Source organism: Engystomops pustulosus, chromosome 3 (genome assembly GCF_040894005.1).
Source record: "Engystomops pustulosus chromosome 3, aEngPut4.maternal, whole genome shotgun sequence".
Classification (NCBI taxonomy): Eukaryota; Metazoa; Chordata; class Amphibia; order Anura; family Leptodactylidae; genus Engystomops; species Engystomops pustulosus.
Window position 1 is genome coordinate 143,701,946 of NC_092413.1, and position 17,224 is coordinate 143,719,169.

The 17,224-nt window shown below is 38.4% G+C and overlaps 1 protein-coding gene across 2 annotated transcripts in view; it reads right to left on the bottom strand.

The window, feature by feature from the left end:
- Positions 1-2,784: 2,784 nt before the first annotated feature.
- FAM131A (family with sequence similarity 131 member A) overlaps positions 2,785-17,224 on the bottom strand; it is a 44,742-nt gene continuing 30,302 nt past the window's right edge. Inside the window, exons 3-7 of one of the 2 annotated variants that reach the window (XM_072142373.1) lie at positions 13,294-13,374; positions 10,520-10,613; positions 8,007-8,189; positions 7,450-7,578; positions 2,785-4,196 (exon numbers count right to left, since the gene is read on the bottom strand). In XM_072142373.1, the coding sequence (XP_071998474.1) occupies positions 3,793-4,196; positions 7,450-7,578; positions 8,007-8,189; positions 10,520-10,613; positions 13,294-13,374 (891 nt within the window). In that variant the 3' untranslated portion in view covers positions 2,785-3,792. The remainder of the gene's footprint in view (positions 4,197-7,449; positions 7,579-8,006; positions 8,190-10,519; positions 10,614-13,293; positions 13,375-17,224) is intronic. The other variant, XM_072142374.1, reaches the window with a different exon arrangement.

Genomic DNA, 17,224 nt, shown 5'->3' on the forward strand with positions numbered 1-17,224 from the left:
TTTGATAAATCTCATACTCTTCATGACTACTGCATTACACTGGCTTTTTACAGCAGCAAAATCGCTGTATAAAACTGCACCATATTTCACTATGACTGCAGAAAACCTACGGCCTCAGACACGCAGAAAACATACTGCAGAATTTCTGGCAGGGAAATCCTGCAATGTATTCCTCTGCAGGCTGCTGCAGCAGCAAATGCTATCTAAAACAGTGCATTGCAAAGGTAGAAAGTTGCAGCTGAAATTCATAAAAGTAATTGACACTTAAGTTTTTGAGGTTTCATTTTTCCGTTTACATTTGCACAAATCATTGGAGTTGTTTAAAGCATATGAATGATATAAAGGCCTCTTTAACACAAGTGAATGTGTTGCATCCAAATTGCATCTTGTGTTGGCTCGAACGTCTGCCCCAACTGCAACTAAACTCAACACGTCAGTCATGCTGTAAGTGTGATGCAAGTTGGATGCATCACCCTCGCAAGTGTGTACGGGGCCTAAGGTTCATCTTCCGTTCACCTTGCATTTTTTGTTTCTATCATTCTCTATTAAAACAAAGAGTGGACACAGGTTTACAATCCTGCAATTCCTGAAATAGAAAATGTAGCAAAGTGGATAAAATTTGAAGAAAGAAATGTGCACAGATTCAGTTTGGAAACCAACCATAGGCCCATGCACACAACCACATCGGAGGCCATGATCACTACCCTGATATAGGCCTATTACACCAGATCTGTGTGCTTCTCAGTCTCCTCTCTTCCAAACTAAGGGCACATTCACATGGCCGTCTGCGGGGATGTACATGCGCACATGTGTGGCACAGATCCGGGCCACACACCTCAAAAAGATAGAGCATGCTCTATCTTTCGGCGTGTGCGGCCATGCGCCGCTATTCTCTATGCAGGGAAGAGGGGTCACCTCCACTCCAGCACATGGCGGTATGCCCGCACGGCGGGCATACCGCGTGTGAGTGGACCCCAATTCAGCTCCCTCCAACCTCACTGTCATGTGCATTGAGCAGGCAGGGAAGGGAGGTGGATGGTGTGCAATAGAGAAAGAATACATGCAGAGACTGAGGCACAGGCTGCTGCTACACCTCCCCTTCTTCGGGACCTATTACATACTACTGGAAGGGAGCCAGGTAATGTGAAATAAAGTGTTATAATGTGCTGAAAAGAGGCAATTTTTAAAATCAGCATAGCATAGGCTAATAGAACCTGTCAACAGCTAAAAATTACATTCCTGATGACAGGTTTCTAAAATGATGTTACACTTTGGAAAATAAACATAATTAGAATATTGGCAAAAATATTAAGCTGGGAAGCAGGGACTCCTTGCATAATATATAACTATGATGCTTGGAGACCCATCCTTGTTCAGTCAATGAAATCCGTCCACCACACACTCTGGAGCCCAAGGACCAAGCATGATCTTGAGTCTCCATCTTTAAAAATGTTGAATACCTATCCTTTAAAACTTCTGTTATAAGTCATCATTGTCCAGTTTTTAGCATAGTGCCATGGGATTTCAACAATCAAGTTATTTGGTGCAAGAGTAAACTGAGAAGTTAGTAAGGGACAGCATGGTTAATTTGGGACAGGGACAATCAGATGAAAGCTATATTATCTATAATAAAGAAGCTTCTTCCAGCCTCATGGAACCAAAATCTAGAGTAAAACCAGCTGACATGAACAACTGCACACAATTAGAAGACATGATACAAAAACACTGTCAAATACAAAACACTTTGACTGAAAAAGACGTTTCCTACCAGAAAATTCACTCCAAAGTGCAGGCCACTAGATGTCTCCCTTCTCTTGTCATGTTCCATCCTTTCTTAGTAGCAGAAAGGCAGCAAGTAATGCTTACAGAAAGTAGACAGGGCCTTCCTCTCCTGTGCCTTCCGCTGAGTTCTACTGTTGGATTCCCAGCAGAACCACAGCACATCTGAAAAGTAAGCGCTATACTCATGCTTGCATTTCTATGAAATAATCTGTGGGATGTGCCATTTTTTCTGTAAGAGCCCTGGTATTAGAGGGTTTTAGTTGTATACAATGCATTGGTATTAGTGAGGTTTTTTCATTATACAAACAATTCATATTTTTTTCTGACAATACCTCTCTAAGTGTACAAGTTCTAATAATATAATGATCTGCCTCCCCTAAATTTCAATAGGAGGTAATTTTAGTTTTTTACACTTTCCTTTTTTTCAAAGGGACACCTTGTGGAAACTCCCAATTATGATTGGAGTCTTGAAACTCATATCCAATGTGCCGGTATGTGTAGAAGAAACCTTCAAAAACCCAATTTTTTTCCAGACAACCAAATCCTTGGTGTGACTGTACTGCTGGCAGTTTTAGTAAATCTTTCCCAATGTTTTTATTGCACAATGTATCATCACTTTCCAGTGGCTGGCTGATAGCATAAGGACAAACACAACATTTGTGTGCAGAGACCATATAAGTATTTTTTCCAAACATCCGTGATAAGAAATACATATGTTTCAAAAATGTTGTAGATGACTATTTCAGGTGAATACAAGAAAATTGGTTATATATCTTATCAGGAAAATATGTTACTCTACTCAAATCAGCCTTAATGCTCAGATTTGTGTTCAGTGAAGACAGACTGCAAAGACTGCAGTTTATGTTTGTATGGAAGGGGGAGCCATGAAAGAGATAGAGATCTGTGTTGTATGCTTCTTACTCCGCTGCTCCTCACTAAAAACAGGATTGGAGAACTAAACGGTTTCCTAGGCAAAAAATATTTCAAATGACAATCATCCAATCAAGCATCAGTTCCCTTTAATAACACTGTGTATTATCTAATGCCTTAATACAGGGAATATTGTATATATTAAATGAACCAGAAGACTTGTATACATCTATTACAATATGACAACTTATGTACTAAAAGACAATACCTTTTTCTACTCCCACACTGTCAAAGGCGAAAGAAAATAAAAACATGAACAATGACTATTGATTTTTTTATATATATATTTATATATACATAGCCGGTCATATATTTTCATAGACGCAGAAAAATGAGTTACAAACTTTTGATGTTACCACACAAGACCTTCCAAAAGCAGCAAACAGACACGTACAAAATGCTAGAAAAAAAGGGGTCTCCCCTGCACAAAGCATGCGCCCACAGAGCCCACAGGGAGGAGGGTCCCCACAGTGTCACCGGAGCTCCACAAGTCCTTGTACAGTCCTGAGGCTGCACTAATGTCACATAATCCATAACCTACCCCATGGTCTTCACATCTGGTGCCTGGATTCTGTGGTGCAGAGTGAACCACAGAATTGCGAGTAAATCCAGATGATGACAGATACAAGCCGTGCTACCACTTACCCAGAATCCACCACCAACACATAATTCAGGCTGGAGGTGGCATCAGTTGGAGGTGGTTTTAAAAGGGGTGCAAGACATGCAGACAACAGCTTTAAGGCCCTCCCCTGAACCAATGCACTGCCCTTCGGCAAGATTCATGCAAAACAGACCAAACAGGCAATTAATTGTGGGTATATACAAAAAAAAAAAAAAAAAGCAACATTAGAAAGGAAATTTCATAAAAAGTAAAAAAAAAAAAAAACACTGAAAAGAAAAAATCAAAATGGCTTGACTTTATAAATAATGATAACTGAATAAAGCATAGGAAAGAGTTATGTAATGGTTTTATGAGATAATGCCCTCTGGTTAGTCCATGATTCACTGAAATCAAGTGATACTGTAATTCAGAAAAAAGGGGAGACAAGGAAGGTGAGAAGGTGCCAGTTTCATTTTCAGTCAGGGCTGGTCATCTTCATCTTCATCTAGTGATACCACACCAGAAGATACCACATCAGAGCCCTTCCTACGCAAAGTAAGCACTCCGGATCCTCTACTCAGTGTAGGAAATGTAATCAGCTCGTCTTCACTTGGACTTAGACAAGACTCAGAGAAGGACATGGAAAATGAAGAGTCCTCACATTCTAGATCTTGGAGACGATCATATGGACCTAGACCTGACTGTGGTTTTATGAGTAAAGACTCTTCAGCCATCTGAGCAGGAGAGCCCAAAAGTAGCTGTTCCTCATTTAAGCTGCAGAGACTGGAGCAAAGTGTTTGAGGAGACAGGGTACGTGAGGAATCGCTGTCACAGCAGCATATACGGGAGGACACCAAATCCTTCTGTACCGGACTCAGGAAATCTACAGATTAGAAACAGGGAAATACAATGAAAAGCACTAATAGTTACGTCTTTTATAGCAAATATGATCCGACATCTATATAGCAACATCTAGATAGAAGTTCTTCACTAAAGAAATCCAACAGTGAAATGACTGGCATTGACACATTGGGCCTTAAATGCTTTGGGCAGAAGTGGCCAATCTCATCCATACTGGTTAAAGCATGGCAGCATTAATGTCATATTTGAAGCCTTGATGTAAGAGTTCATGCCAACAATAGACAGGATGCAGTAGCACTACCTTCCAAATTTCTTTCTTACAGCATAAGGGGCCTGTCTTGGCTAAATACATCCTTTTTAAAAGGTAAAAATATTCTCCAGCACTCCCCACAAGATACCCGTGTTTCTCCTTTGCATAATGATAAATACACTACTGGGTCAATTACTTTACAAAAAATGCTACTTTCCTTTTAAGTACTGTTATCTATACGACTAAGCGCTTCCTCTGCATTTTTCCCCAGTTTCCTCATGCTTGTATAGTAATGAAAGCATGTCAGTCAGTAAATCTTTCTTATAATGAAATGCTGAGAAAAAAATGGGACCTACTTTAGATAAAAACATACGACACTTTAGAAGCTTGCTTCCATATGCTAAATGCATAGTTTTGCATTGTTGATTTACATACTGTGAAAATCTCACAATGATATGGTGATACACACCAGTTACATTGGTTGCTATCTCTTTTCTATCTACAAATCAGCGTTTTTCATCAGTTTTAAAATTATTGTGCCGAGGTTGACAAAATTGATGGCAACTGATATATGTGAAGGCATGAGGATAGGACACATTACCAATTTTGCACCCAAACTGTGTTGCAAGCATTTTCCAATAAAACTATATATAATCCCTTCCCAAAACAACAAAAACAATTTTTTTTACTTTGTTTTATTAATATAATGTTAATTTTTTAAAAAAAAAAGTGTTAACATGATTGTGGAGAAAAACATATTTGTGGAAATAATGCTTCTGTGCAATAAAAAGTTAGTACAGTCCTGGTAATACCATTATGCTTTACTACAGGGAACCTGTCATCAGAAATTGGCCTAATAAACCACTACTTGTATGTTGACAAACAGCTGGATGATGTTTCTTTCATGGCTCCCTGAGTTTATACATCTAACTTACATCTCACGTCAAAGTTGATTTTTTTGGATGATCCCACCAACCTGTGCCATGAAAGAAACATGATCTAATAACTGTTCAGCTGCTTGACAACATTCTGGTAAAAGTAATTAGGTCAATTACTGATGACGGTTCCCTTTAAAACAATGTTACCACATTCTGAAAAAAGCCTACAATTTTTACTTTTTTATTTTTTTTAAAGGTAGACCTGTGTGAGAGCATTGGGTAATGGAATGTAAGTGGTGTGTGTGTAAATACACTGGAAATCAAAATTAGAGACACACATTTTGCTAAATGTCCAGGTCATTGCGTCAGATTTACTTACCCGGTCCATTCGCGATCCAGCGGCGGGTTCTCCGGCGATTCACTAAGGTAGTGTGCCCGATGACCACCAGGTGTCACTGCTGCGCTGAAGTCCGTCGGAGTGCACTTGAATTTACCATCTGTTGCTGGGTGCAGGTAAGCGCGTGTCAAGCGACACTTTTTTTTTTTAAATTCCGTGGTTTCTCCAAATCCATTGGATTTTCCAACGGACACGCCGATGCGCCACAATCCGATCGCGTGTGCCAAAACCAGGGGCAATTCGGCGTTTATCGGTAATTTACGGGAAACCCAACAAAAAAAAGTGATTTGGGCCCTTAGTAAATGACCCCCATTGTGTAGTCCTATGTAAATATGTCCTAACATTAGTACAATAGAAGTATTTTAAGCTTATTTCATAAATTGTCTATATTCTAAATCACAGAATAAAACATTGTAAAACAACAATAATCAAAATTAGAGATACCAACAAGTTATTGGTGTTAATCTGGCACCTGGTACTAATTTCCTTAAATATCTGACAAACCATATTTAGCCGTAGTAAGAGAAGTTGGTTATTCCAACCATGTGATTTCTAGAATATTGCATCCTTACATCACAAACTCATTCAAGTCCCCAAACTCCTTCATGACAATAGGGCAAGGACCTGTCTTGTTATACAGTGTGTTAACATTTAAGACATTTGGACTGAAAGCCCACTCTGCAGTGACCAAACTTCTCATTAGCAGAAAGAATCAAAAGGCTAGACTCCTCTTTGCTAAGGAGCATGTTGTATACACAGAGGAGAAGTTGTCCACAGTTGATTTTAGTGATGAAAGCAAGTGTAATTTATTTGGAACTGATGGGAAACATTATGTTCGTCAACAAACTGGGGAAAGACTGAACCTAAAGAAGTCAGTGAAATGTTGTGGAGGAAGTGTCATGGTTTGGGGAATGTTTTCTGTACCAAGGATGTATTGGAAACTTCTTCAACAACATGTGGTTCCTTCCTTGCATTCTTCATTCAATCTGTCAACAAATGTCAAGCAGGAGAATGCTCCCGGTCACACATCAAAAAAAGGTAAAGCAGTTCCTTTAAACAGAACAGCATACTGAAACAATGAAATGGCCAGCACAGAGTCCTGACCTAAACCCAATAGAAAACACCACAAAAGAAACCACAAAAGTCACAGAACTGGAAGACTGGAAGAAGAGTGGACCAAAATCTCACCAGAGCCGTGTGCGAGACTAGTGATGTCCTGTGGCTGCAGATGTGCTGAAGTCATTCAAAGACCTATGCACTTCCTAATTCAGAAAATGTCATTATAATCTTTCTCTGTGCTATAGTCATTGCTATGTTGATAAACATTGGTAATTTTATTAAAGAAACTGTTATAGGGGAATGGTCTACCCCTTACAAATAAAACATCAAATGTTGATCAAAGGAGATTACATTATTTCTGAAAAGATCAAGGGATTATACATTGTTGTCCAATTTTGATCTCCAGTGTATATTTATATGTTTTGTGATGCGATGTATGCTCCTGATAAACTTTTATTAATTGTTATATTATTTATTTCTATATAATATTTTGGAGGCAAGAAGGTGAGTAAGTTGCACTCCCACTTGTCAGTTATTTCATAAACTGTAAGGAGGGATGGGGGAACGTTTATCAGAGCTTCTACGCCAGAAAAAAATTGTGAACCACCAGGCATTGTGATTATTATCCCCTTTAAGCTAGCTACAACTCTGTATATTGTTAATACATGTACACACATGTGAACATACAGACCTGTAGGCTGGGAATGATCCATAGAAGGTTGCAGATCCTCATCATAAGAATCGTCTGTTGAATCTTCACCGTCAACTGATGACCAAGCACGGAGTTTAGCTTCTGCTATAGCAAATTGCTCAGCCACTCCTGGTAGTATAGGAAAAGGGGAAGCAGACGGAAAACAAGAGCAAAGAGAACAAGCACAGAGCAGAATAGACAGCAGTAGCACATGATTCAAGATGCAGGCACACAATAAATAAAAACATTGACAAGGTAGAAGGAGATGGAATTCAAGATAAGGCAAATAAGATCATGGCACAGCGAATAAAATACATAAAGAAAATGGAAGAAAAGGATGTTATGAAGGGATTTTTTTAATGATATTGAGAGATTGCACTCCCATGAAGAAAGACGGACCAAGGAAAGTAATGATAATTGAGGAGCAGTATAAAGAAGCAGGAAAATATAGAAAACAATGATACGGCCATGAGAGAACATGGGAAAGGTAGAGAGAGTGAGTGAAATATTCCTTTATATTCAACTATCAATTACTTTTAGATCTTTCTGTCTCTCACCTGCAGCAAACCTGGCCTCCTGTTCTCCTTCACTTAAATGCGAGTAGGAGTTAAAATGAGTCTCCAGAGCTGCAGGATTGTCACTGGGTTTGCTCCAGCCCTTCCACTCAATAAGATGTGCCACACGTCCCTGAGCCATTGCGGTAGGTTTGGTCACATGATCCTTTACCACCTGTGAGATTCCTGGCATGTGGAGAGAAGGACACAGGTGCTTCAGTCTAATGATATGCTTACATACCGCAATGTTTGTTTACCGACATATACCTATGTCTGTTGATATCTATGTAATTGGGTGCCCTTCTATGTTACTTGTCAGATTTAGAATCTTCTCTAGATGATCCCATGCTCCAGACAAGCTCCATAGGATGCTCTCCTCTGTTCCTAATGTATAGTGGAGATGGAGGAATGATGTTGTATATTTCATTGCTCAACACAACAAGTTATGGTCTGCATCAAACTCAGAATTTACTAAAACTGCCCTTCTTTCTAGGTTTCCTGCCATTTTATCTTTAATGAGTCGAGGTAGGATTTGGTATGCCGCAGTGTCTCTAACCAAAGCCCAATGGGCAGAGGAATTGAATCATATGAGGATGGAGGAAATAAGATCCATGGAACAAATGTCTGTAAAACAACTCCCCCTGTTCTACCAGATCTGGTCCCCCTGGATATATTTTCATGGGGCACATGTATCATAGTTTTTTCTTTCTGTGGCAAATTTTTTTAGACATTTGGCAGCTCTTTTTTGCGCCTTATGTATGACAAATTTTGGCTTCTTTTTGAGACTTTGTTGCAAATGTCTCAAATCCGCTTGGACACAAGCCATGTGAGGGGGTTGCATGCATGAGTGGACACTACTGTTCATTTTGGATTTGAGGCGGTGTCCTGCATTTTTAAGCACTGTAGTCACACCCCAGGGAGATGACGACATTTGAGGCTGCGGTCACACATGATGTTAAGGGTGAGGTCACACTTTTCGTTTTGATTGCATTTTAATTGAGTTTCGAAAAGCATTACAACAGATGAGGAGAGGCGATTTGCCTAATGACATTACTGTTAACATTTGCGTTTACAAAACACATAGTAAATACGATGTTAACGTATGCACTAACTTCATGTTTACATTGCATTTTGTAATTGCAAATGTTAACAGTTAGGCAATTAAGCAAAGTACCTCTCCCTAAGCTGTTGTAATGTGTTTCAAAATGCAATTAAAACACAATCAAAACACAACCTGTGACCTCACCTGTAGAAGTAACTAATACATATTTTAAAATAATGTAAATGCAAAAATTAATGAATTTTCAAAAAAGAAGTTACTAAGCAAAATTTTAAACATTTAAAGGATGTGAAATAATTTCAATTTACATGTTAAAAAAGGGTCCATGAAAAAAAATCCTTCCTTTGTACCTGTCCTGGACCAGTTGCAGATTTGCGCCTAAAAAGTCACAAAAATAAGCAAAAAAAGTGATAGATAATTGAAAAGTCGCATCGAACATCTGGAAACTAAATATACATAAAGGCACACTGCACAAGGTGCAGGCCAAGGCGTACTTGAAAAACTACAGCAAAAGTTGCAGAGAAAAGTCGCAAAAACGGCAAAAGTTGCAAAAACGTGACTATTTGACTAGCAGAAATAAAGATACATGTCCCACCATGATTCCCCAGAATTTGATACTTGGATTAATAGTTAACTATTATTCATTATTCAACCCCCGACACATGGTATATCATTTAACCTTATTGCTCACCCACCCTTCCTTACCCTTCCTTTGGGGTGTCCCTATTAGTGTCTGAATTCTCATATAATGTTTTTTTCTTTAGCAGCTTTATATACTAGATTATTCCATCTTTAATAAACGTTACTGAACAGAAGATAAATGTAAAAATATAATATTTACTAAACCACACATCAGTCGAGAGTGAGAAATTCCTGTTGTGAAACTTTCTTTTCAATAGTGAGCATTGACCAACTTAGTTCAACTTGGTATCAGTCATTTTCTCATCTTCTTCCCTTCCAATTCCCAGCTGTACTAACACAATGATCTAAGAACTGAGTCATGTTTGGGAATGGAGAGGGAAGTGCATGGCGTGAAACACACTTGTGTCATTAGACTGGCTCCCCTACAATCATGGGTCAATTGTTTTAGCACAGAACGTCTGATCACTTTAATTACTAATGTGTCTCCTATCCAATCATGTTAAAAGGCCACTAAATTTTACAAAACAGGCAAAACAATGCATAATTTGCCATATTTCACTATATATGATGAGATTACATTTTACTGTGTTTTCCAGTATATTAAAAGAAAATCACAAATAGGAACTTTTCATCATGGGAAAACAATAACTGAAGTCAAGAAATGAAGGAGGTTTGAAATGTGTCCTATTTAAACATGTAACACACTTCTATAACTAACAAAACAATGCTCAAGCATAAATTAAAACGTAACAATGCTAGGAAAACATACACAATAAAACACATATACAGTATAATAAACTCTTACTGAACTCACCGTGCAAAGAGGAGCGAGCAAGGGCTGTGATCTCATGAATAGTGAGGGCTCGTCGAGACTTGGGTAACATTTCACCAGTGTCTTCAACATGTAACTAGCAGAAAAGGAACATGTTAGCATGTAGTAATCAAGGCATATTCTGCTCTCCGAACAAAAAGGCTGCAGTAGTATTCCACACAATAAAACAGTAACAGTGGTGAGAGCAGCTCTTACAGGTAATGTATGGTTTTCCACATTCAATGCCATAGTGATATAATAGTTACAGGGTAACACTGGAGCATTGGTCACATAACAGAAGAGAATTGTTACTTCACCCAGTCGATCACAAGGGCAGAGATTCCGCTCTCCTGAAGACTATGTACTTCTACATGGAAAAACACAGCATGCAAGATCTACCATGTGACACATCCTTAACTAATGCAGCTTTTAAAAAATAAAAAGCGCTTACAGCTGAAAGAAGGTATTTTGTTCAGACTGCGAGCATTGTTATTTGGCAAGTCATAAAACAAACCACAGAAGACCACTGTCTCCATTCATTAGTGCTCTACACACAAATACAGCAAGCAATCTACTGCATGTAAGCAAATGTATAACACATTGCCGAGGGCAACATCTCTTCATTCTCTCTCCAAATTGAAATAAGTAGGAAAGCTATTTTTTAAGATTATTATCTTTGTATCATATAATATATGTCCAGTCATTCGCCAAATACACCCCAGAAAAATAGACTAGTCCAGAAATGAAGTGACGAGTTTATCGCTTACAGGTGGTTCAATGATGCTAGCATGACATGATCAAATAAAGATATTAAAAGGTAACCCACCAACAATAAAAACCTCTAAAAAAACATTTAAAGTGCACCCGTAACCACTATTGATAGGTTTAGTTCAGTATGTGCTTATATAAAAGGTATTGGCCCAAATTTATTTAAGAGTTTGCGCCAGTTTTCTATGCGAATTTACACTGAAAAGAACGTGCAAACTGCTTGCACATGTATTTATAGAGTGTTTGCGCCAGTTTTCTATGCGACTTTACACTGAAAACTGCTTGCACGTGTATTTTTAAGTGTCTGTGCAAGTTTTATGTTGTCTGTGTCCGACAAGACAAAAAAATGTGCAACAAAAGGGTCTGTTACTGCTTAGTCGGAGCATGCGCCACATTTATTACTGACGTGCGCCACAATTCTGTAGCATGAACAAAATTCACCAAAATAAAAATAATGGTGCATCCTGCCGTGTGTTTATTCCAGAATTATGTAATCATTGTATGTTCAACACTGGATAGGTCATTTACATCACAAACTTAATGTACACAATCTACACAAACTAGCTTCATTTTCCAGTCTATGTACTTGTTTGCTGTCACATAAATACACAAATAAATACTATTCTCTAGGAGCCCCTTTTTTATGAATCAATATTTTATGCCACTAACATACACAAAAATCACATTTTCACATCTATGAAAACAACAGCAAGGCTTGAGCCCTGCCTAGTGAAAAATATTATGCAGTATGTGTTTTTCACTACTTAATCACTGAAGACAAAAAAAAAAAACATACAAACATACAAAACTGGGTGGTTTGTTGCTGCAGATGAAAAGCAGATTTCTCTGCAGTTCCCCTGAAGCTTTTAACATTTGCACTGCAGAGGCTCGAATCCTCAGGTAAAAGCTGCAGCAATAATTGACATACTGTGTGTATAAATCCCAGCGCAAGTCACTTTGTGCTGAGGGTTCCTTTACACAGCATGTGAATGGGATTTGTTTAAATCCTATCAAATATGTTAAAATTGGGTCCCCAGCCTTAGAGGAAATCTACCAGTAGTTTTCCTCTTGATAAACCATTAACATTACTCTGTAAAGCACCGCAGCATGATAATAACTATGGTATATGTTTATTAGGAATTGTGCTCCTGTATTCTAGGTATGAAATGAACTTTTTCTTTATTTAAAGCACAAGTTCTCTGACAACTTTTTATTAAAGCCACTGCTACCTTATCAATAATATGTGCTACAGTAGATCTTCTACTAAACTGAACAAAACAATCCAACTATCCCTCCCACCCAAAAAATGACCTCTGGAAACCATGGACTTGTTGCCAGTTCAACAGTTATCCCTTTTTAGACTATATCTAGTTGGTAACCACTCCATATGACTTGTCTGAGTTAGTCTTGTTTGAGCTTCAACTAAACAACTGTTCACTTTCTCGATAATATATCACACTGCTTTGACCGATGCCATGGTCATAAGCTAAACAATGGTTTTCACCTTCTATTGTTATGGTTTATTGGTATATAAATATATGGTTCTAATGTTAAATGCATATTACATTTTCTGTATGTAATGGGTTATTGTTATGTAACCACCTATTTATATATCATTTTATAGGCAATGAACTGAAATGCATGAACATATTTTCAAATATTAGTTCTACAATTCTAAAGTCTCATAGTAAGCACAAACGGCATGCCTCCATTTTACATCAGTTTTATGGAACCACAATGCAGACTTATATTATGAATACAGCATAGTTGAATATGAAATATGAAAATGGAAATACCACTCCATGTATTGACCATAGGACATAACCACATATATGAACAAATTCTGCACCTTATACCCAACTAAACTAAAAATATTACAGAAAAAAAAGAATTTTAGGACCTGATCTCTGTGCCAAGATGAAGTGGAGAGACGACAAACAATGGTTTAGACACAAAAAAAAAAAAAAAAATGCACGTGAAATACTGTTCGTGGAACCCAGTGCACATACCACTACCCCAGAATTGCCCAAACTTTTGGCTGTTCCTCTGGTCTGCTGCAGATCTTCCCAACTCAACACACACGCGTTGCTCTGTTAGGGAGAGAGAGGAATGCATATAGTGCTCTGTAATGCAATGTGTCAGGAAGACAGAAAGGCAATACATGCTATGCATAAAAGGGGGAGCACAACAAGCGCTGCACTTTTCCATCACATACAGTTTTATAACAGGTGGTGCTCACTCCAATCTCCCCCTCCTTCCACCTACTCATTGAGAGCCAACATCAACAAGGTGAATTTCTATGGAAACCTCAGCATGGAGAGAATCTCCCAGGATACGAGGAGAACACGTCAGGTGGGGGAGAAAGAGAAATATAAATAAGGGGAAGATAAAGCAAAGAGAGGAGGAGGAGGTTGAAAGACCAGGGAAATGTTCCTTGTCCCAAATCGACAGGAGCACTGTACCAAAAATGATATTTTTTGTTATAACCCAGAGAGCTAAAAGGTAGTCTAAAAAGCAAACAGCCAGCATTCCCAGGCAACCTGTTCACATGAGATAACTGAATAATCACAACGCCCCAAGAAAGTCACAGTACAGGTTATATGTGCGAGTTTTGTTCTTTGAATTAAAAACTATTACCATACATTAATATCACATTTTCTTTATTGTATGATAAAGCATAGAAAGGTATGACACAAGGTAACGTACCAGTCTATCACAAATATACATGAGAATCTCACATGTTATAAAGCTTTGCTGTCAGTCAGTTATTTAATACTTTTAGTTTAAACAACAAAAAGAAAGTTGTGCTTGAAAACTTCCAGATTTATAAAAAAAATAATAATTATGTTTTATTAAAGAGGACTTTTTACCATCTTCACAAACTCCAGTATCTTTTACATGCGGCATGTGCTGATCACTTCAGAAACATGGCATGTCTTCCAGACATATTTGCATTTTTGAACATTTTTGCGAGTCAGTTTGTTAACACATGTCACCTGTAAAATCAAGAACCAAATCAAAAGTGTATGGGTTTTTTGTGATCTATCTTTATCTACACCAAACCTCATTGAATTAGGAAAGCCCAGTGTTTGATGAATCTCACTGCTTGCACATACTACGTACATGTAAGGCTAAATTCACAGTACCGTTCCTTAAAAGTGAAGAATGGAGGTTTAATGTATTAATAAAAAATCCCATTGATATCAATGTAAATTTAATGTAATCTGCTATTTTCAGTTTGGTATGGATCTGTTATCAATGCATTTTTATCAACGGAAGAAAAGCACTGCAACCTCCGTTATTTTTTTGCATCCAAAAAAAAATGCATGGATAACTGATCCCTGCCTAAACAGAACATAGCGGACGACATAAAATTTACATTGATGTCAATGGGATTTTGAATTAATATGTTAAATCTCCGTTACTCTTTCATTCTTAGTTTTTTTAACGGCGGGAAGGAACGGTAGTGTGAAATGAGCCTAAAGAGTTAACTATATAGCAAAGCTTAATATTTACTACAAAATAAAAGAAACATTTGTCAAATGCCAGATATATCTACTTTGTTTAACCCATCATCACTGTAATACTCAAGTATTTCCTGTGTCTCTTCTGCCATTTGCTGGAACACTTTTAAACGCAGTATGTACTGTATAGAGAAAAATTTTATTTCAAGCAGTGAAGTCTGCTTCACTGCTTGAAGCAGTGAATCTTGATGTCACTGTAAACCTATCAGCTATCTATATATAATCTGCTATAGATTTATGCATCAAAGAAATCTATCTAGAAATCTATCTTCTATCATCAATCTACCTATGATCTGTCTATCTCCAATAAAATTATCCTACAGTCCCATATTACAGATTGTCTTACCATACTACAGTTTGTAAACTTCAAGAGGGAGCCTCTTACTGAATGTGACTGTTCATAAAATAGTTGAATTTTGGGGCCCCACTTTTAGTTTTGCCCAGGGCCCCACTTTGCCTAAAACTGGCTCTGACCAGCAGAATTACATTTTGGTCTCATCTGACCAGAACACCTTCTTCCATGTGCATGTTTTGTCCTCTTGCTAATAGTTGTCTTACAGATATATTGTCCCACTTGAGCTGGGGATTTCTGCAGCTCCTCCAGAGTGACCCTAGGTCTCTTGGCTGCGTCTCCTTGTCTGGGTTGTCAGAATTTGAAATGCACAGTTCAAATGTATAACATTTTATATATTGTATATTTATATATTTTGTTTGTTTTATAATCAATAAACCATATACCGATTTACACTGGTTATTGGTTTACAGCAAACGACAGAAAAAACATCCTTTAATTTATTTTTGGATCTGATCATCAAATCCTTGGTGCCGGCTTTAAGTTTAAAACTCATGTATTGGAAGGTTATCAGTTGTGCCATACTGCCTTCATGTATGTATTTGGACTATTTTCTTAAAGGGAACCTGTCACCAGAAGGCTAATTGGTGACAGATTCTAATAGGCACTGCTAAGTATTCCATAACTCTTACAATTAGACCTTAGTTGCCCTGCATTTGTGCAATATGCTCTTCTAAAACTAACCTGGCTTCCTGCCAACTAGTCCTGCTCAAGTCCCAGGGGGATGCCTCATTTCAAATCACAACATTCATTGGGTAATTAGCATAACACTCTGCTCGGTCCCTGCTCGTCAATATGCAATTTCATCCCCTTCCACATCCTCCTGTGAGCTGTACACACTCATGCCGGTGCAGTGAGCTGCTTGGCGGTTTTGTTGCACCTTGCAGCAAACTGTGCATGCACACTGTCTTTGCACTTTGTAACTAGTCAGAGCTCAAGTACACAAACTTGCTACATAGACTGCGCAGCCTGAGGGAAGCTTTGAGACACTACATCAACCCAGGCATGCCTCAATTATCTGAGATAAAATATTTTTTTTTTTTTTTTTTTTTAAAAGGGTGGCAAAATGGCTGGCATATGAATTGTGGGGGGGGATTTGAAGCACTGGCTGGCAAATGAACTATGAGGGGGGAGATTTGGTGAACTGGTTGGCATATGAATTGAGGGGGGCATAGGGCACTGGCTGGCATATGAATTGTGTCTGGGGGATGTTGGGCACTGGCTGGCATATGAATTGTGGGGCAGGGTATGAGGCACTGACTGGCATATTGATTCAGGGGACAATTAAAGGGTCACTGACTGACATATTCATAGTTTATACAGTTGAAAAAGACACATGCCCATCAAGTTCAACCAAGGAAGGGAAGGGATTGGATGAGGAAGCAATTCTATATAACATAACCGACAAAGTTAATTAGGTGTAAAAAGGCATCTAGACCGTTTTGGAAGCTCTCTGCTGTCCCTACTGTGACCAGCGCCTGAGGCAAGCGCCTCTGGTGATTAAACCTTGTTTTCTACAGACACTGACAGGGTCTCCATGTCTTTTGATTTGATTTAATCTGAAACAACTTTCCGCCACATTTTTGTATGGACCATTCATATATTTATATAAATGAATCATGTCTCCTCTTAGTCGTTTCTTTTCCAGACTAAATAAATCTAGTTGTTTTAATCTTTCCTCATAACCCTCCATACCCCTTATCATTTCTGTGTCTCTTTGTTGTACCCTCTCCAGCTTCAGAGCATAGTTTTTTTTGTGACCGGTGCCTAGAACTGGATGACATATTCCAGGTGAGGCCGAACCAATGCCTTGTACTGTGGTAATATTGCAATGACAAGATCTTGCTGGCTTTAGAGGCAGCTGATTGATATTGCATGTAGTTTAATTTATGATCTACTAGTACACCCAGGTCCTTCTCAACAAGGGACTTTCCTTGTTTTTTCCAACTGGGGATTGTGTTGCACACGATCGGATTTTGGCACATCTGTGCTGGCTTTCATGCAACAGAAATCGGGAGAGTGCCGTCTTTCAAATAGTGTCGCAAGACAATGCGCTTACATGCA